The 21,986-nt window shown below is 47.0% G+C and overlaps 1 protein-coding gene across 1 annotated transcript; it reads right to left on the reverse strand.

Annotated features, from left to right (window-relative positions):
• Window positions 1-8,296: 8,296 nt before the first annotated feature.
• On the reverse strand, window positions 8,297-21,718 carry LOC136659010 (interferon-stimulated gene 20 kDa protein-like). The gene is made up of 4 exons (XM_066636015.1): window positions 21,633-21,718; window positions 18,422-18,673; window positions 17,370-17,570; window positions 8,297-9,718 (listed from the first exon to the last, which is right to left on the reverse strand). Exons 2-4 carry the CDS (start codon window positions 18,650-18,652, stop codon window positions 9,626-9,628), a joined length of 525 nt encoding a protein of 174 aa, XP_066492112.1. The 5' UTR covers window positions 18,653-18,673; window positions 21,633-21,718; the 3' UTR covers window positions 8,297-9,625.
• Window positions 21,719-21,986: the final 268 nt, after the last annotated feature.

Consider the following 21,986-nt stretch of genomic DNA (forward strand, 5'->3'; position numbering starts at 1 on the left):
GGCCAGCCCTGGCTGGAGAAGAGAGTTGCCCATCAGTACATCTCCACCTTTCCTCCCAGACAGATGTCGAGTCCTCTGTGCAGACCCCATTCAGGCCTATCAAGGAGCTGTGAAGAACATTAACCGGCCCCCTGACTCTTTCGCTGAACAAACGTAGGCTGGCCTGCATTTCTGACTGTTGATCTATTACAATGAGGAAGGTTCTCAGGGGACTCTTCCACCCAGGCATTAATCAGAGGCAGGCTTGCTTGCTTGCCATCACCCTTGCAGTATTCTGGGCTTCAGTCCTTGTGGATCTCTCCAGGCCGCACCCAGGCCCACCTAGCACTGGAAAGAGGGGCTCCTGGCGTGACACAAGTAGCACTTCTTCTTGCTCTGACTGGGTCTTTGTGAGTCAGGCTAGGCTTGTGCAAACGGAGCCTGGTGGTCAATAACTGCCAGTTTTCCTTTCTGTAATTTCCTCCAAGAACGAGTACAGTAGTCATAGAATAATTGACGTGACTCAGCACTGCTTCATCCGTGACAAAATCTGCCCATGGAAGGCACAGAAACAGCTTTCAGAGGGGAGGAGACAAATCCGATGAATGGAACTGATTTATTGCAAACCGCGTGTGCCACTTTTTTCACATTCATTGCTAAAGCCGCTCACAAACTAGAAAAAAGAAAACCAGGATAACATCTATAAAACAAAGCAATTGAAATAAACCAGCCAGCTGTAAAAAGAAAAATAAAGGAAATAACAAAACAATGCAATCTATAAGGTCAAAAAAGAAAATGCAGTAAATTCTAGAAGGCCTGTTGGGGGGAAAAAAAGATTTGTTTTCTGGAAGCAAGCAGGGAGGAGGCTATATGGGACACTTTTGGTAGGAAGCTCCACACCACGGGGCCACTACAGAGAAGGCCCTGCTGGTGGTGGAAGCTCCTCATCAGTGCCAGGACAACCTGGCACTGACCTGATGCAGCCTCTATCAGCAGCAGGTGGGAGGAAGGCAAGGGGGTAGCAGATCTGGGATTCCCCCACTGCCTCCCTCCAGCCCGCTGCAGAAGTGAGCTGTATTGGTCTGCAGGCCCACCTGAAACACTTATATGTTTTGATTTACTCTGTGTCAGGGGTCTCTAAACTTTTTGGCTGAAGGGCTGCATCACATATCTGGCGCAGTGTTGAGGGCCGGAAAGAAAAATTAAATATGAAATTTAAATAAATACATTAGAGATGGAACTTAGATGAATGAATAAATGAATGGACTCAAATGTCCAGGACTTCTCCAAGAACGAACTAGGTTGGCATCCTTCAGTCTCGGAAGACTATGGTGTCACGCTCTGAATGGTGGTTCTGGAACAGAGTGTCCTCTCCAGTGCGCGAAGCCTGGGTAAAGTAGGTATGGAGGATAGGCTGTTACCCATGCAGTAAATCCCCCCTCTCCACGTCGCTGAAATGGTCCAATGGAAAGGCAGAGGCCAATACGGTTGGTTCCAGCGGCGTCGCAGGAGTTGCCAGAACGTGACTGTGTTCAGCCATGAACTGCCTCAGGGACTCCGGCTCCGGATTTTGCCTCGAGGTTGGCTCCTGAAGCCTTTTCCATGACTGGATGTAGCCACAAGGCAGTGGAGGTTTGGGATCAGAGTTTTCCTTCTCTCAGATGAGCTGCCTTCCCAGGCTGACGAGTCCCATCTACCCGGTGGCTGTTTAGTCGCCTCTTACGACAAGTATGACAAGAACGAACACAGCCCAAGAAATAAAGCACACACTTAAATGGACCCCCAGTCCCCCACCCCACAAGCACAACTCTGGTTGTGTTTGGTGAACTGGGCCAGAGGCTCTCAGGACAGGGATCAGAACATTAACTAGCCTCTGGAAGCCTAACATGAAGCCAACCCTGGTCGCGGGCCGGATAGAGGCTCGCCACAGGCCGCATCTGGTCCCCGGGCCGGGGTTTGGAGACCCCTGCTCTATATGCTTTGTATCCTTTTGCATCCTGACCTAGACTAAGCATATTCCTTCCTCTGAATCCAAAACAAACAAACTCTCGGTCCGTGGCTGAGCCACGGGCCAAAACAGGATTCTGGGGGGAAAATGGCAGCTGCAGAAGGTGGGGACATTTCTGAGTTCCTCAGACCCCCCCCCCAAGAAATTCCTGAAATTGCCCCTCCCCTGAAGGGTGAAATGTGGGGGGCTTGGCATGCATCACAATAAAACTGGCAAGAGTTGGCAATTGTTTTCGCTTCTGGCAATAGGACTGTTTTCGCTTCTCCATTTTAAGATGATGTTTCCTGGCCAAAGTGACTTCCTCAGCCTTGCTTTGCTTCACCTTTCTGCTTTGTCTATCACGTGTTCTGGAGAAAGAATGCATTATCAAAAGCCACAGGGCACAGGAGGCAATGTCTAGATGGGGGGGCAGGCTCAAGTTGTCCTTGCTCGGTTATGGGAAGCCAACCCTGATCTGCTGCACTTGGCCTTCTACACTGAAGAGGTGATACATTCGGCAATCTGCATTTATTATAGATTGCAGAGTGCTGTCTACATGAGGGGATCAGTCAGAGTGCACCCGCACACCCATCTATCTATTTCCTCCTCCCAGTGAACGAGTTTGTGCATCCACTGCTCCCCAACACCTCTCAGTAAGCCTCCTCGTCATTGGGTTCTGGGCATCTGGCTGGCTTACTGGGAGGCGGTGGGAAGCGACGCAGCAACAGTGGACGAGACACATCTGGGAGCTGAAAAAGACTGGCACAGGAAGAAGCGGTTTGAGGCTGCCGGACTGCTCCTCATCACCTTGCAAGAAGCATCTCCATCAACCCAGGGCCTGATGCAGAGGCTTGCCACAAGGCAGTATGGAGCACGGCACCAGCAGTAGGCCACCTGGCCTTCTTTCCTCAGCTGTGTTGGGTGGGACATCGTGGAATTCTTAATAGTGCCAGGGAAGAAGGTGGGGTGATTTGCCATTGCCATTTCACTGCCATCCAGGGCCCAGGATCGGGGGATGCAGGGGCTAAATTGTACTCAGGTCCAAAGTCAAAAAGTGGGCCCAGGAGCCAAAGGAGGGGTCCAAAAAATTCCTGGAATCTTAAATTTTCCAATCTCATCAAGGCCCATGGGGGGGGGGTGCAGGGGGTGCATTGTACTTGGGCCTGGGGTCAGAAAGGGGGCCCAGGAGCCAAAGGAGGGGAGCCGGAAATTTCCTGGGGGTCTCAGGATACGTTTGCATATATTGTGTGAGGACCAGCATTACTGATACCTTGCACATGCTGGATCTTATCTGATCTCGGAAGCTAAGCAGGGTCAGGCCTGGTTAGTACTTGGATGGGAGACCGCCTGGGAATACTGGGTGCTGTAGGCTTATACCTTGATCTCGGAAGCTAAGCAGGGTCAGGCCTGGTTAGTACTTGGATGGGAGACCGCCTGGGAATACCGGGTGCTGTAGGCTTATACCTTGATCTCGGAAGCTAAGCAGGGTCAGGCCTGGTTAGTACTTGGATGGGAGACCGCCTGGGAATACAGGGCGCTGTAGGCTTATCCCGTGATCTCGGAAGCTAAGCGGGGTCAGGCCTGGTTAGTACTTGGATGGGAGACCGCCTGGGAATACCGGGTGCTGTAGGCTTATACCATAGTCTTTCGAGACTGAAGGTTGCCAACCAGCATTCACATTTGGTGTAAACCTACACAGTTGTATATATTGCAATTCATAGAAATGATGATCCAATGATTGCATGAAATTATGATTCAGTGAAGAAGGGAAGGGGCCCAAAAGAAACTTTGAACCCCCGGATAAAATTCCTCTCAGAGGCCCTGCTGCCATCTCCAGGGAAACATCCTCTTGCCAACAAGTGAGACATTGGCAGAGTTGTGAACAGAACAGCAGACCTTCTGAATAGCAGGACTGTCTTCTGTCTAGAAATCAACATTACTGGCTCTAAGGCCAGCAAACCTTAGATCGTGCCATGCTGGATCCATAAGTGGCCATGTTCCACTCTGGCTCTGCCCCGATCTGAAAGATTCCATCAGGTTCCTTCCCTTGTGGACATCACTCTAACTGTTTCTTCTGCCCTACATGTTGGTACCTGGGCTGTCTGTACTTCAGAAATTAAAAGCTAGCAACCCTAATTGGGAGCTGAAAAAAACTTTGGGAAGTAAACAACTGGTAAAGGGAAGAAGAGGAGGGGAAAAGACACCCCCCCCCCCATACACATATATGCTTTCATTTTGCATTTCAAAAACCCCAGCTGAAGCATTCTCAGCTTTCCGAGAAGGCTCCTGGACTCCACGTACAATGGACACATCTGTGCTTCGGCTCAGTGCTTGGAAGGCCCTCTGGCCACAGAGCGAGGTTGGCGTCAGCGTGTGACAGAAACGGCCTTGACAGGCTCCTCTCCCTACTGGGCCCAGGCCTCTCCAAAATCCCGCTTGGCTGCTGCTTCTCCGGCCAGCTTGGAACCGCCGGCTGCCATAAATTCCTCGCTCCATGTCATCTTGTTCACTGCAAACTGGGCACAGAAGCATCTGAGCGGCCCATGCGGAAGAGGCAGGAGAGAATTAAATGCTTGGGCCTGGGAACAGCCACCCCTCTGTGCAGCTCATGAAAGACGTTTTCATAAATTCCCCAGCTTGAAACATCCGTTACCAGGATCCTAGCTGCAGGCAGGTCACATCCACTCCCCGTTCCTAGCAATCCATGTGGCTGTTGTACTTTCAATGATCAGAAGAATGAAATAATCTTTCAAAAAATTACAACTTGTGCCCCCCCCAGTCCAGATTTTCCTTGGCTCCGTCACTATCTTTCAACCTGTCCTACCTCACAGGGTTGTTGTGAAGACAAAAGAGAGGAAGACACATGCATTGACCCTCAGCTCTTTGGTGGAAGGGTGGAATATAAATAACTGACCCCTTCCCAAAGAGTTAGAACAAACATTCAGTGTTTCCCGCTTTAATGTATGTGACACTGTATTCTCCTACTATAAAGGGGTCAGTTGTTCTGTTATCTCTAAATGCACACACCCCTAATGTGTGTATGCATGTTTTTGTTTTGCTTTGTTTTTAAATGATAGTTGCACCCAAAAGGCAATGGGGTCACTTTGTCCCAAATTAAAACGAATGGCATGACAATGGAAGACTGAACATCCAAGTTATTGTGGGAGTCCAAACAGCCCCGTTGCGGCCCAATGTCTCATTTAACACCACGGGAGTTACTTGACGTTGCTACAACAGCTAGAACAAGGACACACCCTATTTCAGAGCTCTGGTGTGGTGCGATTCGGTCTGGTGGGCAGAGTGGAGTTGCAGTTCAGGGACAGAGCGTGCTTGGCAGGCAGAGGGGTCCTGGGTTTGATTTCTGACATCACCAGATGGGGCTGGAAAGACCCCCTGCCTGAAACCTTGGGGAACTGCTGGTAGCCACAGCTGACAGTCAGGTTCAAAGTCAAGCACTCACCCTCTCTCATCTCTTTGAGAACCAGGGCGGTGTAGAACTGAGGCACATGGGGTCATAACCATATTCTATCTCCGTACAGCCAAACCCATGTGCGAAAAACAATCATCCTTAATGCAAATGTATTTTTACATTTAATTGGAGTCATTGTCAAATACATCTCATAAGCGTGTTTTATTTTTGTTTCAAAAGGGCTAAATTGGTGTCTCTTTGACCCCAATATCTGATTAGTAAAGCACATTTTATGAGTGTAGCGAATTTAAACATGCGGATCGTCTTCCTCCTCAGGCCCCCTCCAGACAAATTATTTCAAAAAAATGAGACTCTTGTCCTAGACAAGGTGCATCTCAGGACAGCACTGAGGCCTGCACTGCCACCCTCAGTCTGGGCATTCTGGAACAAGGGGACTCCTTGCACGTAAGCAAGCATGGATCAAAACCAAATCTATATTCAGTAACAAGGCAGGTGTGTGTGTGTGTGCGTGGGGGGGGGGAGAATTTGGATTATTTCTGGAATCGCTTTGCTTCAACCATAGTCAAATGTTCCCCCTCCCAATTGACCCCAGAAGGTTGTGGCACATGACCCAGAGATTGGTCTTTTCCATTCCTCTGTTATTTGAGGATACCAACCTGTCAACAGGTAAACAGACCCAGCCTCAGACCTGTTTGTGGGTCCTTTTTTTGCAAAGGAATGTGCTGTTTTTAGCTTGTTGGGATTCTTCCTTTTCTAAAATGTGGGCATGTTGAGTGCAACTTCGAACCACAAAAGCTTTTTCCAGACAAATCCAAAAACAGATCATGATGTAAAGTGGCCACTCCCCACCTCACCCAAATCAACAGGACACCCTGAAGTGGCAAAAGAGCATAGAGGAAGCCCCTAATGTGCTGGTCCATGGTTCTATCACCTTTAGCCTTCCAGGCACTCTTTCCCATGTTATTCATGGGTTATATGGCACCTTGTGTACAAATGCAGGGCCCAATCCTACATGGTCCTAGTACCGGCACCGAGCTCCAGAGATGGCACTGGCTATCACAAGCATGCCCACGGCACCTTAAGGAGGAGCTGCTGGTTTACGCCCACTCAAATGTGGGAGCGGCGCCGAGGAGATCCATTGGCTGTCATGGCATTACCTGGGTTAAGGGAGCAAACACTCACTCTGAGGAGGCCCCGGCGGTGACCTTGGCACCCACAGGATGCAGTGGTTGCCATTTTGGCATCGCTGCAGCCCTGGGTGTGGTGGCATTCAGGATTGGGCTGCCCGTATGCTACAGAATGCCATGTATCGGGCTGCAAAAGAGTACAAATCCCTTACAGGCCGGCTACTATGGAAAACAGGGTGCTGAGCTAGGTGGGAGCCATGGTCTGATCCAGCAGGGCCCTTCTCATGCTCTTGTTCACAGCGAAACACGAACCCGAGCAGGGACAGCCGTAGGAGCTACGGGGCCCAACTGGAAACATTTTTTTGCAGGGCCCCCTGGTTCCCAGCCAAGGTCTGTAGCAGAGATATAAATAAAACCCATTACAGACTTTCTATCCCTGTGTTAGAGTGGAAAGCAATGAAAATGTGTGCTTAAAAAGTGCGTGTGAGTTAGGGCGCAATCCGAACCAACTTTCCAGCACTGGCCTAGCTGCAACGCAGCCCCAAGGGAAGGTAACAGACATGCCCTTACCTGGAGGAGGCCCCCTTGACTGCCTCCCCACTGCAAGACTCAGTGCATGCCACACTGGCACAGCTAGGTCAGTGCTGGAAAGTTGGTTAGGATTGTGCCCTTCAGGGACCAAATGGGTCCGATCACATTCTAATATAAAATTGCATACAAGACTAGAGTACGTCGCCCTAGTGCAGGGCCCCTGTAGACACGGGGGCCCCATTGGGAGCAGCTGGTCCACTTGGCTTCAAGCTGGCCCTGAGTCCAAGCATTCTGTCGCCTCACAGGGTTGTTGTGAGGACAAGAGGAGGGGGAGCAGCTGTGTACACCACCCTGATCTCCTTGGAGGAAGGGCGGTATAAAAATGTTTAAAATAAAACAGAATCAAAAATAAATAAATAACGAACATTTCATAATGAACGCCCCTCACAGAAGCCAACCTGTCTTAGTGCAGACTGAAGTCAGCAACCCAGGGGTGCCACCTCATGGTCAATCGTGGAAATGCAACCACAAAACTTGTATCAGCTAAACAGGGAAGGAAACTATCCTTCACCACCCAGGCACCCACATGGCCAATAAGAGGCACACACAGCAAATTTCTTTGGGTGTAGCCATCAAGAAATGTAGCACCTCCTTGACTGAACATTTAAGACAATGAAGCCCCCATACACATCTCACTCATGCTACTCCCGGAGTATGTCCACACCATTATACGAACATAAGAACAGCCCCACTGGATCAGGCCATAGGCCCATCTAGTCCAGCTTCCTGTATCTCACAGCGGCCCACCAAATGCCCCAGGGAGCACACCAGATAACAAGAGACCTGCAAGGCTTCCTGGGAATTGTAGTTTAAGAACATAAGAACAGCCCCACTGGATCAGGCCATAGGCCCATCTAGTCCAGCTTCCTGTATCTCACAGCGGCCCACCAAATGCCCCAGGGAGCACACCAGATAACAAGAGACCTCATCCTGGTGCCCTCCCTTGCATCTGGCAAGGCAGATTATATACATCTGTAGGCGTGGCATCATATATTATTGTATACCTGGGGCTGACTCACACCTGTACCTTTCACATTGGCAGCATCCAATGGACATTTGCATTTATTAATACAATATCATAACTGCACCAGCACCAATGTAATGTTTGCATCCCCTTGAATGTGATGCTCAACTGTTGAGGCCATTCATGTCTTCAGCTGGCAGGAACCGAGAATAGACAAATCAAGTGATTGTCAGCCTTTAATAAGCCACTGATTTTGTGAATCGGCTCAATAAAAAAAGCGTTGTATGGGAGAGGATACAAAAGTTTGCTTTGCGTAGAGTTGGTTCTGTGATGGTTCATTTTCACCCACTAATCATGAAGCAAAGATTGTGCAAACTTCTGGAGGTCTCTTACGTCTGTCACCAGCAGTGGCGTATCCAGGGAAAATATTACCCATGGCAAGGGCTGAAACTGTACCCCTGACCAAACAGAGAAGGAGAGATCATGGGGTGGGAAGCCAGTCCTGTCCATCCCACCAAGTGAATTTATTCAGCAGGCTACATAGAGAGGGGAGATCAGCAGGTAGGAAGCCAGCCTTGTCCCACAAGTGTCTGTAAGCTCAGTAAAACCATGGTGTTTTGTTTTAATAGATTTTCTTGGATGAGGTCAGCTTCTAACTATGATTTAGATAAGGAACTCTATATCATCACCCTGGAATGATTCTCTTTCTTACTAGCGCTGCACATTTGCAATGCCTCTGTTTCAAGTATATGGAAACACCTTGATTTTTTTTTTCTGTAGGCCTTTATCTCTTTTTGCAGGTTCCCTGAAACTGGAAACTGCATCACTGGCAGGGGTGTAGAAATGCCCCATGGGTAGAATATGAGTATGTCTGCCACCTGGCGCCTCCCTTCAAATGGTGCCCAGGATAGATGTCCCCACCTGCCCCAACCTAGATACAAGCCTGTATCACAAGCAATAGTATCATATAGCAAGGTGATCCAGAGGGGAAAGCAACTGGGAAAGGCTGGGAACTTCGAGACAGGAAGTCTCAGTGTGGAGTCGGGCCCCTCTGGCAACTGACTGAGAGTAGACTTGTAATTGCTGAGATAGAAGCATGCAGAAAGATCAATCTAATATCTGCAAGTGAATGATATGCTAATGAATGATTGCCATTTGGACCAGGACATGACTTGCATACAGAAGGTCCCAAACTGGGAAGGACAGTTGCTCGAGAGAGTGGAGGGCTGGTCCCAGCTGGAAGAGATAAGGGTGAAAGGAACCAAAGCCGCAAGTGACTCAGGAAAAGGCAGCTTCACCTTCATGTTTCTCAAGCAGCCCTCCCCACTCCCATCACAACAGGGTTTTCCCACTATCTTAAAATAATTCTTTTCTCCATCTCTCAAATCAGGAACAAAAGAAGGAGAATCCATTTTTATCAGCATAGCACAATATATGAAAGAAGCATAAGTGAAACTCTCCATATGGTTCTCTTGGGAAGGCAGTTAGGTAACTGGCAGACAGGCAGGTAGCTGAGACAAAGCATATGCAAAGTATGCAAACTGGCTTTACGTATGGGCATCGCCCTTTGATCGGGCAAATTTGTACAGTTCCATGGCTGCCCTGGCATCTTCTACGGAGGAGTGGCCGTGTTTGCCATTCTGAAAAGCAAAACAGAAACAGGGAAAGTCAAAGGAGTTTGTGTATCATCAGATATGTGGAAATGTCCACAGGCACAAAGTGCTGGACCAATGAAGCTCACCAAAATGTGGAAACCTACTGCAATCCAAAGCACCCAAGGGTCCAACACTGGTTCATTAGCACATCTTGGAAGAGTGCAACAACTGCAGATAAGATTTTTGCTTTCTAGTTTGTTTTTAGCAGCCCAAACTATGAAGACAACCAAGAGATACTTGGCCAGTGGACACAACTAAATCCTGAGACCTCAGATAATTTTCTTGCTGCCCAATTTCCTTTCTCCCCTCTCCAAAGTGTAAACACCAGAACAGAATAGAAGCCTTCTCAATCAGAAAGGATTCTATTGTACTCAATTTTGGTGAATGGTTTGTTAATTATTTTTTCTGTTTTTGATTGCTGATTAATATCTGTCTTATTTTGTTATTTTGTTTAAGGGAGAGACAGCTAATATCTGAACAAGTCCCCAGGCTAATAAGAAACCACCCAGGAGAGGTCGCTGCTTTTGCACCATGTTCACCTCTGTTTTACTCCCACCGCTTTAATCACTCCAAAGGGAGGGGCTGTATACTGTGGTGAGGCTCCCTGCAAAACTTAGTGCTTTGCACCCCCTCTAGCTACACCACTGTGCCCCTCCCCGCATGTTCTAGAGACAGTCATAACGCCTTGCGATCATTAGGGAAATGTCGTTGCTAGGACACACTGGTGTCTTTCATTGGATGCGGGGATTTATTTTGAGCCAATCAGGAGTCAGCCATGTTCGCTCCATTGCTTGTTCATGTGGCTGCCCGGATGTGCACCAAGAGCAACAGGCAACTCACCTGTTCACCTGGAGTTTGCAAAGAATCTGTCACCTCTCTGCCCCAGGTGTACAAGCACATTCATACAACTCCTGATTTGAGCATTCAGCTGGGTTGGCAGGCGTGCACAGTGTGTGCATAAGGGGGAGAAACAGTTCCCTATTTTACACTATTTTCTGCTTCAACTTGCAAGAGGGAAATGGCCTTGCAAATAGTACACCACTCTGCAGCTTCACATCTGTGCCGGGGGGGGGGGCCACATCAAACCTGAACTCAAACACAAAAACTGATTCAGGCAACTGGTTTGGTGTCATCTAAAAACATGTGCATGTGTGAATGCCCATACATGCTCAAAACACATACGTGTGCATTTCAATAGGCATTCAGCGTTTCGTTGAATGACTAATAGCCTCTTGTAACTGGTTCCAACACTGTTTTGTGTGCTGAACGCATTCTTGGAAAGAACGTACAATTTATGACAAAATAAAACATTTTTATCCATTTCAGTAGGGATCATTTACACAGAGACAGGCAAGCAGAAGGAATGGGCTGTGATTTTGCATGGTTTAAAAACAAATCCGAAGTGTCTGAACAGCTCCCTGATCCCACACATTGGCAAAGCACCTCCTTGCATGCAGAAAATCCCAGGTTCAATCAACAGGTAGGGCTGAGAAAGACCCATCTTGTTTTTTTTCAACATATAAGTTTCTAAGAGCATAATCCAGAGGGCTCGTTCGATTGGAGGCAAGTGTTTAGCAAACCTATTTCTGAATGCGGGAAGCTATCATACTGAACCAGGCCATTGATGCAGCCAGCTTAGAACTGCCAACCAGAGGGTTTGTGTCACCCAGTGGGGGAGGCCAGCACGTCACCCCCATGATGGACCTCCTCCCATCCTCCCTCTATAGTCAAAAGACTATAACTTTTGAAGGAATAGAAATATTTCAATGTGGCTTGTTTCATTGCATCCTGCATGAAATTACACATTGAATGATATATAACATGATGGTATTATTTGAAAATACCAAAATTTAAAAAATTTTGGTCAATAGCGGTGTCACTACCCCCCCCCATGCGGGTCACCTGGTGCGGTCTGCACCCCCCCCAGCAACACCACTGCTGCCATAGCTGACTGACAGCAGTTTTCCTAGAGCTCAGTGTCAGTTGATTGCAAAGAGCTCCAAAAGGATCTCTCCAAACCGGGAGAACAGGCAGCAAAATGACAGATGTGCTTCCATGTAAGTAAGTAAATGTAAAGCAATGCACATTGATGCATTAAAAAAACAAAACTTCACATATAGGCTAATGGGTTCTGAGCTGTCTGTGACATAACAGGAGAGAGATCTTGGGGTGCAGGTGGACAACCTGATGAAAGTGTTGACCCAGTGTGTGGTAGCAGAGAAGAAGGCCAATTCCAGGCTCGGGATCATTAAAAAGGGAATTGAGAAAAAAACAGCCAATATCGTAATGCCATTGTACAAATTGATGGCAAGGATGCATATGGAGTATTGCATCTAGTTCTAGTCACCACATCTCAAAAAGCATATAGTGGAACTGGAAAAGGTGCTGAAGAGAGTAGCCAAAATGATTACTGGGCTGGGACACCTTCCTTATGAGAAAAGGCTACAGTGTTTGGGGCTCTAGACCAGGGGTGTCCAAAGTTTTTGGCAGGAGGGCCACATCATCTCTCTGACATTGTGTCGGGGGCCAGGGAAAAAAAGAATTAATTTACATTTCAAATTTGAATAAATTTACATAAGTTTACATAAATGAATATATTAAAGATGAAATTATATGAATGAATGAAGGTCTTGCAATAGTTCAAGGCCTATAAAAGGCCTTGCACAAAGCAAGGCTGGCCTTTCCTTTGCTGCTGCTACTGCATCATAGATGTGAAACAGCAAGCAGTGGAGGAAGCCCTCATCCAACAGCTCATGCGAGAGGTCAAACAGTTGCCCTCACGCTAAGAGCAGTTGCATCGGGCCAGTGCGGGCTCCAGCAAATCTCTGGAGGGCCAGAGGCTCATTGGAGACTGGGGGCTCCCTGAGGGCCGCACTGAGAGGCCTCAAGGGCCGCAAGTGGCCCCAGGGCCGGGGTTTGGGCACCCCTGCTCTAGACAAAAGGAGCTTAAGGGGGGACATGACTGAAATGGACAAAATTATGCAGGGGATGGATAGAGGGGATGTTCATTTCCCTCTCACACAACACCAGAACCAGAGGACATCCACTAACATGGAGTGTCGGGAGAACAGAAAAAAGAAAATATTTCTTTACCCAGCTGTTATTAATCTGAGGACTCTGGATGCTCGGTCCACCAGGAACCACAGAACATCGAGGTAACCATTGAAAACAACAACATAGAGAGTTTATTTGTGGGGGGCTGTCAACACACTGTGTTCCCTGGGCTTCCTCCTACCTGGGCTCCTAAGTTTTGTTATCAGGCTCACTTGAGTGGGTGGAAGGGGAAGGGACGAGGTGATAACGGAGTAACTCTCTTGGCTCACAGAGATGCTCCAAAACCACTCCCCAAAGGCTATGGGCACAGAGCTCTTGTTGCAAATTGGCACGGGCCCTTCTGAGGAAGCTGCGTCCTTGACAAATGCCCAGCAATGCCAACTCCTTATGCTGTGTGTATATTGTACGCTTTTAAAAGTACTTGGGTGGGGGCACACAGAGCTAAAGTCAGTGTATTGTGTGGGATTCTCAAATCATTGTTTGCTATCTTCACGAGCCCCTTGGGATTCCTGCCAAGAAAGGAGTGTGGTGGGGTGGTGGAGGAGACCCTGGAGACTTCAACAAAACAAGAACCTTCTTTGCAGAGCAGTTCTGGGAACAAATGTGATAACGATTGCAAATTGCTTTGCAGAACCGAAGCCAGAGATAATAGGACACTGTTAGGCTTCTGCTATTACCTTTCGCTCCGAAGGAAATCGGAGCTGCGGAAGCGGCTGCAAAAGGTGTTTTTAAGTTCAAGGCATTGTCAGCGGCATGCAGGTTCTTTTTGCAAAAGTCTCCCTTTATTGTGAGACGAGATCGCAAAGAGATTTGGGCGGTCGCAACGACTCGAGAATTGTCGCACGTCGCTCGCAGAAAGCCTGTTGCTAGACAGAGTGAAGAACGCGTGCCGCCCAGCCTTCTCCCATTGGCGGTGGAGGGGAAGAGTCATTTCTGTGACATCACCGCCAGTTATCAGCCCCTGCAGCTGCGACAATATTTCCCAATGATAAAAACCCCTCCGTCTCTCCCTTTTGTTTCAATTCATTATTAATGAATATCAAGGCAGGCACCTGCTAGACGTAAAGCTGAAGAGCAGCGACATTTGCATGAAATCAATGAATATTCATGCCAATGAGTTGCAGTCAGCCAGTCAAGGAAAAGACCGGATACTGAGCAGAAAACAATAAATTAGACTGGTGCTGTTCTGCTTTTGTGGTCAAACACAAGCTATTTTGTGGTTTGTAGATACAGATCTGTCCAGACAATCAGCGAGGACAATCAGCATAGACATTGGTCTATGCCTGGTGTGTTAGCACCCAGAAGCAGGTCAGGTCTTGGCTGGCGGTGGAGTGCAGAGGTGGCAATATTCTCCCCTTTTAAGCCAAAAATGTTCTTAGAAAATGCAATGGATCGGTGTCTCATCATTGGAAGAAAAGGTCATTTTGGCCATTGCCAAATGATCTCTCCCCTCTGGGCAAGTTGCTTCTAAGGTTCAGCCAAAGGGCCCCCCCCCCACTTCACTGTCCCATTTGCAGGTGGTAAAATTAGAAGGGCCATTTTTGGAAAGAGGAATTGGAGTTTAACTGGGGAGGGGCAAACACGCCTGCTGGCTGACGGCTATTGACATTTCCCCTGGAGAACATGCAACATGATGATGTAGTTATCAGTCCAAAAAGAACAGAGAGTAAAAAAAAAAAATGGAGACTGCTAGCTAGCAGATGGAGTGTTTGCATCACAGCAAGAGGCAACAAGAAATAAAAGCTGGTTGCCAGTTCAAAACCTGAGCACTTTTTACATAGGTGAGGGATGTATCCTTTCCCCCTTTCCTTCTAACTGAAACCTCCTAGTATGGACCAGGATGGGGACTTTTTAAACTTCGTGCATGCTTTCAACTGAATCTCTCCCAATGTTTACTGCAAGCATTTAGGGTCTCTTCCTTGCACTCTGTTTTCCCAGCAGGCACATGCAGAAAGGAAATCTAGACAGAGAAGCATCAGCATGTCCTCTAGCAAGAGATCCTTCTCTCCAGACATTAAGGCTTTGCTCAAGTATTTATCTCTATGCCCTCAATGTTTTATAAGGCCCTGGAAGTTCATATGGCCATTGGGGAGGGTGGGTGTAACATTTATTTTAATTTACTTCAATGTACTAAGGATTGTCTCTCCCAACACCTCCAAATTTGTCAAACCCATGATTTTTGGGGTTGATCTCATTAGTGTACATGACACGATACAAGACTCTGAACCTGTCTCACCCCCTTTTAAAATCATCTCAGCCAGTAAATATGGATACAGTGGTGTTGCTGGGGATGTTTGTGTGTGTGTGTGTGGGCTGCACTGGGTATGCGCACAGGGGGATGACACCACTATTGGCCAAGATTTTTTAAATCTTTGTTATTTTCAAATAATACCATCATGTTATATATCATTCGATGTGTAATTTCATGATGAATGCAATGAAACAAACCATGTTGAAATATCTCTGTTCTATCAAACGGTATAGCCAAAAAGACCAGCAGGAGCAGGGTGAGGGTTCATCAACATGCCCACCACCTGGGGTGTTGCCATGCCCACTGTATAGCAGGAGGTCCACCATGGTGGTGATGTGCTGGCCTCCCACATCAAGTGACACAAACCCTAGTTCTGCCACTGCATCGTTGTAATTTGTATCAGAAAATTCCATGCATGGAATACAGGTTGGGTGAAGGGCTCCCTTTTGCTTATCCTGGATTTCTGGCCAATCAATTTTATGAGAAGGCATTGAGTTCCAGAATTATAAAAGGGAGGAAAAAATCCTCTCTCTTCACTGTGTGTACTCTAAGATACCATGCACATATGACATTTTTACCCCACTCAAGCTCCAAAGAGCTCGCGTGAATATTGCCTGATTTTATTTGTTGTAACCTTTTGAGGGTCAGTTATTATTTATTGCATTTATACCCCACCCTTCCACAAAGAAGCTAATGGCAGTATACATGGGTCTTCCCTGTGTTTTATCTTCACAAACGACCCTATGAAGTTGGTTAGGCTTGGAGAGAGATTGGCCCAAGTCCACCCCATGAGCTCCACTGCTGAGCAGGTACTTGATCCTGGTCTCCCCAGGCAGAGCTTCACACCCTTAACCACTTCAGCATGCTGGCTTGTCAATTCCAGAATGTAGAATTTCTAGTGACTAGCCCTTAGGATTCCACAAGTAGGCTTGAAAATATGTGGGTAGCAGTTGAAGACATCTCTGAAGCCAGAGGAATTCAGCACTTTGGATAGCAACTTGTACCTTTGAACTAGCAAGCAGAATGCATTGTGCAATATGGCCAATGTTGCATAATTGTACCGTACAGCAGAAATTATCTCAGTGTTCTTAATTTGCATAAATTATTCAGATTGCAACATACAGCTTGTACTGGAGGATCATTCTCTGTTGTGCTCTGCACTTGTTGGAAAAGCACACAGCCTGAATACATGTGCTGTAGTCATCATCTAAGACAGAGGTCTCCAAACCCCGGATCGCGGGCCACATCAGGCCCTGGACACTATGTTAATATATATGATTTGGCCCTGGGGCTGAAATGTTTGGATATCCCTGATCTAAGATACAGTGGTCCAACATGAGGCCCATGGCCTCATGCGGCCTGCGAGGCCCTTTTTGGCACCCCTCAAAAGTCCAGGTGCAGCCCCCCATCTCCACCCACTTCAGAAGCTTTTTGGTCTTCCCTGTTGCACCGTTCCAGCTTCTCCAAGGGTCATACGGCCCACCCCTGGCTTCTGAAAGTTGGACTGCCCTGATCTAAGACATGCTTCAGGTGCCCAGTCTTCCTCTCAGAAAGCATTCACTGGAAGATGGGTCTTTTTGGTGGTGGCACTGGTTCACCACCAAACCCTCTCTCTGGAGGCAGAACACAGCCTCACCACTCTTCGGAAGGGCATTTAGTACTGTTTGCCCTCTTGGCTGTTACCATTTTGGATTTTAGTTCATGGGCTATGTGTGGTTTGTTGCTTACTCTCTACTGTGTGAGTTAAGAATATTTTTATGCAGTAGATACTGTATATTTTTATACAGTAGATAGACCCGTATCCAAGGCTTCAATGTCCACAGTCTCACTTATCCGCAGTTCACAAATCCCTCCCTGTTGTGCTCATGACTCACTGTTTTTGTTTTGCTTGCCCTCCTATCCCGGGGTTGTACATTCAACTGACAAACATTTCTTATGGCAAGCTATTTTCTGAATTTGTGGTAACCATTTTGAATTTGTGGCGGCCTTTCAGAAGCTATCCTGAAGTTACACACAGCCAGTGAAGTATTGGCACCTCCAGAATGCCTTGCAGCAGCTGAGTTTGCGCCCCAGAAGGCTTTGCTACTAAATTCTTGCTAACAACATAGAGTTGGGGGAACAACATAGAGGTCTCACTGTCTGCTTCCTGCACAACAGTAAGTTGTGCTTACTACTGTCCACAGTTTTGGATATCTGAGGTAGTAGTGAGAACATATCCCCAAGGATATGGGGGGGGAGTACTATATACCAATTTTTAAAGTGGTTGTATTTTGTAACTTTTTTAATGATCTGTTTTAATATTCTTACTACAAGCCACTTTCAGTAGCTTACCTGTATGCTTTTCCCCAGAATCCTTTCACACAGCAACCTGAGGGAGACCCTCCGGCACCCCTGCAACCCGCCTTCATTCCTCAGCAACCGGGATTCACTTGTGTCGTAGATTCTGTAACGCCACTTGACTTCATTCAGCACATCAAAATCATGCCGTAAATCATGGCCAACCACCAGCTTGCCCCTCAAGATATTCAGAATCTGCATAAAAAAGAGGAATTCTTTTAAATTATTTATTTTAGACTGCACAGGTGCATTTGTCAAGTTCATCTTCAGAGCCCTTCTCTAGATACCTCTGCTATGAGACACAGCACAGAAAAGGGCTTCCTTACAAATCAGTAACCAGCCAAAAACCAGTGGTCAACTTAATGGCACTCACACAACTGAATAAGAGTTCTGATTTTAGCTCCATGGATACTTGGAAATGAGAGCAGACTCACTCTAACACCTTATTGGTTCCCTAAAGTGTCATAAGAACATCTCATTGGGTCTTGGAACAAGCAGTCTCATTGGTTGGTTCTGAGCCAAGGAAATCCACTTTTTGTTGCTCAAGGCAGTTGTTACTATCAGTTTCTGGTTGTTTCACTATATCTTTAGATAGAATACAGATATTTTAACACAGCTAGTTTCACTGCACTGTGCATTAAATTCCCCATTAAATGATATATAACAGGATGGTATTATTTGAAAAAATACCAGGATTTCCATAATTTTGGCCATTGGTGGTGTCACCCTCCGAGTGAGTTACCCAGTGTGTTCTGCATCCCCCCCACACACACACCCCTAGCAATGCCACTGGCGCCTATCCCTCCGGAGGTTGCACACGGCTCCTGGCCTCCTTAAAAGGCCTCCTTGATGACTGGAAGGCACTTCCTGTTGCTCCTGGAGGTCCTCTGAGACCCTGCAGCCGTGGGCTTGGCATCTGTGGATATGCGCAGATTCCAATCCCGCAAATAAGGAGGACCCACTGTACATGTTTACTTGGAATTAAGCCCCACTGTGTTACTCTTAGGCAAGCGTGCATGCAATCCAAATCGCATCTTTGCATTTACCTCGTTCCTGGCGGTTTCAAAAGGCGTTGCTCTTTCCACATCCGATGCACGAATTCCACTCACAGCAGTCCGGTAGTCTTTCACCACCCCTTTGGGCTTAACAAACTTGTCATAGATCACGGTGCCATCATAACTGACAATGCTGCACCGGGCCAAGGCATCCCTTTCACCGAACACGCCAACACCCACCATCTCACAGTCCAATGCCACAACGTCAGATGGATTTGTCATCTTTCGAGAAAATTGGAGACGCTAAATAAATCAATCCAAAGGTGTCAAAAGTGAATAACGTACAAGGGCAGTTTTTACAGATGGCTGTTGGACAGATGCTTCCTGCTATAGGGCTGCAGATTTTTGAACCACTCCCTGTTGCTGTGCCTTTGACAGCAGCTTGTGTCCACAACCATAGAACTATGTTAGAGTCTGTGGAACTCCTTGCCAAAGGATGTGGTGATGGTGTCTGGCCTAGATGCCTTTTAAAGGGGATTGGATAGATTTTTAGGGGGGAAGTCCATCACAGGTTACAAGTCATTTTGGGTTTGTGCAACCTCTTGGTTTAGACATAGGCTATCTCAGAATGCCAGGAGCAAGAGGGTGGCAACAGGATGCAGGTATCTTATTGTGTATGCACTGAGGCATCTGGTGGGCCACTGTGAGATACAGGAAACTGGACTAGATGGGCCTTTGGCCTGATCCAGCAAGGCTCTTCTTATGTTCTTATGCTCATCTCTACGCCATGAAAAGCTTCACCTGCTATTTTCTTCACATCATGTTACCATTAAAGGCACAAGAGCAAGTTGGGTTGGCCCTCTCTGATCAGTTGGCAACACCACCTCTTTCCCCATGCCTTGGTATTGGCACCTCTAGTCTATGGAGCTGAGCACAGTGCAATGCTTGTGAGATAGGCTTTCTCCGCACAAGACTCTCTTGTAGCCAGGTCTCTTCTGCTCCTATTGAGCAGGTAAGCCAGACTCCCTCTGCTTAGAGGTGTTATCGACTGACCAGAAAAAAGACACTCTGACTGGGTTTTTTCCTCATTAAAACATAAGAAGTACCCTGCTGGATCAGGCCACAGGGGGTCCATCTTTTCCAGCATCTCATTCCACAGTAGCCCACCAGAAGCTTCTGGATAGTCCACAAACATGTGACAAAGGCAATAACCTTCTAGCTGCCAAGAGCAAAAAACAGGCCATTCTCAGTCACATATTTTCTTAAAATGGTATATTTCAGATCAGCAATTTTCAGCCTTTTATATTTCACAGCACGCTGACAAAGTGCTAAAACAGACAAGGCACACTGTACTGCCAGCTGAGGACTCGTATCTCCAATGGCCCTACTAATAAATGACACCCCCGCAATTTTCCGCAGCACACCTGTGAACCATTCACGGCACACCAACGTGCCACAGCACACTGGTTGAAAATACCTGCGCCATCCCAACCCAGCAAATGCTGGGTGTCACCAGGTGTCACCCCTTAGCTCTACCCTTAGAACGAGGTTCCCATCACTCCACCCTCAGCTCTGCCTAACTGCAAATGATCCAATGTAAAAATGTGGCACCCAGAGCTACAGGGTGGCCACCCATGTTTTCAAGCGTCAGGACCCTTCCTGGGGTCAGGAGAGCAGCCCACTGACACATGTTCCCTGGCTTCTCCAAGAAAGGCCTCTGAAAACCCTGACTGAGATGCTGTGTGTCAGTGCAGGCGATAGACTGTGGTGGGCCAATGGTCTCAGTCAACAGAAGGCAGCTTCACAGGAGAAAGACCCATGGCTCAGTCTGCAGAAGATCTAAAGTTCAAGCTCTGGCATCTCTGGGTTACAGCTGGGAACACTCTTTCTCTGGAAACCTGCTGCCAATTCACACAGACAGTGAGATGAATCAATGGTCTGACTCAGTGGAAGGCCAGCTTCCTGTGTTCATTCTTGGCAGGATGCTGGCAAAATGAATGAAGATATCCCTGAGTATCATCTAGCCTCCAAAAGGCAAACTCCACTGGTTTAGGAGGAGGGACTGTGGCAGTGATTATAGTAGAAACTGCTAACAGCATTTCACACTCATCTTCCTGGGTTTCCTGACAAAAAGGGAAATGAAACCCCACACCTAAAAGAATGTTCCTGCTTCTGAGCTTCCTTTGCTGCTTATTTCTGAAAGACCATGGTCATCTAGGAGGCACCGCCCTTGGAGGCTGCCCCTCTGACAATAATTAACCCTAACTCTTTGGGGGAATGGTTGTAATCCATGTCTTGAGCAACTGCCTGGAAGCTTTTGTTTGCTCTGAAAGGTCATGGAGCTTAGAATTAGCCTTGAAATTTTTTTCACATTAGCCGATATATATATCAGCTATATATGTGTGTTTCTGCAGAAACTATGTGTTTCTGCAGCTTGACAGAAGCCGTTTTCCCATTTGTTTTTCTTAAACCATTACATATATGGTTGCTTCCAGTAGTGAGCCCCTATTCCCTCACATACAAAGTTCCTTTTATTAAATCATCTGCATCTCATGGGAAGGGAGTGAGGCTGGAGAAACCAAAAGCTCCCTTCTACGCCTCTCTTGACGCCACCTCTTTTTACTCTGGAAAACCTGGCAGAAATTCACCATTAGCTACCTGATAGGCAGCTCAAGGAAACACAAAGGCCACTGTATTAACATAATCAATATCCCTCCTGACTGGGTTCCTGACAAGGTTGATGTCACTTGAATGAGAGTCCTCTTTCTAAAACTTGACTGATGGAGAAAATAACCCCAGAGCATGAACAGAGTGCAACCAAAAAGTGATCAGAAAAAGAACCTTTTTTCTCCCTCACCCCTCATTCCATGAGAGGTGAAGTCTGTTTGACCACAATAACTAAGCAGTGCCCACTTTGTCCATTCCAATACAAAGTTGTAAAAAGGATGTCCACAGTCCCATCCCTCATCTGTTTTGAAAAACTGGGGAAAGGATGAAGAATCTTTAGATCCTTTTGTTTAAACACCCTTATGTTTATGGCTGCCTGACATACCAACGTGGAGGAGTGGTTAGACTGTCAAAAAATAAGTACTAAAAGCATCACCTTTTGCAAAAGCCTTTAAGAGCAAGTAGGGAATAAAAACTAGAAAGAGAAAAATGGGGGAAAAATTGGCTAGCCTACCTAGTAGACAGATGCCCAGCCAGTTCTAAACCAAAGCCATTTCTTTAAACTCAAATGTGCTCCCTTTGTTATACCACTTGCCTCTCTCCTGCAGTATCCACGACACTCCCTCCTGGTTGGTTTTACTTCTGATCTGGTCTGTGTACTCTCTCTGTCTCACACACAGAACCTTGCAGCCTAAAGTAATTCTTAACCATTTGGACCAATCAGAAGGCAGTACGTTTAGTTTCTCTTTCCCCAAACTCAAAATCAAATTGTAGTTTCTAATTCCTGAGCTGATATTGACTAACTGGGTGGCAAGGAAACTCCCTCCCTCATCTTTCAGACACAGATACATATTAATGGGAGGAAATGGGTTTGCATAAACATCCTCAAGCATGATGGACAATATAGCTTTCATTTTTTCAAAGAGTGATAAATACGAAGTCCTGGCCA

Source organism: Tiliqua scincoides, chromosome 8 (assembly GCF_035046505.1).
Source record: "Tiliqua scincoides isolate rTilSci1 chromosome 8, rTilSci1.hap2, whole genome shotgun sequence".
Taxonomy (NCBI): Eukaryota; Metazoa; Chordata; class Lepidosauria; order Squamata; family Scincidae; genus Tiliqua; species Tiliqua scincoides.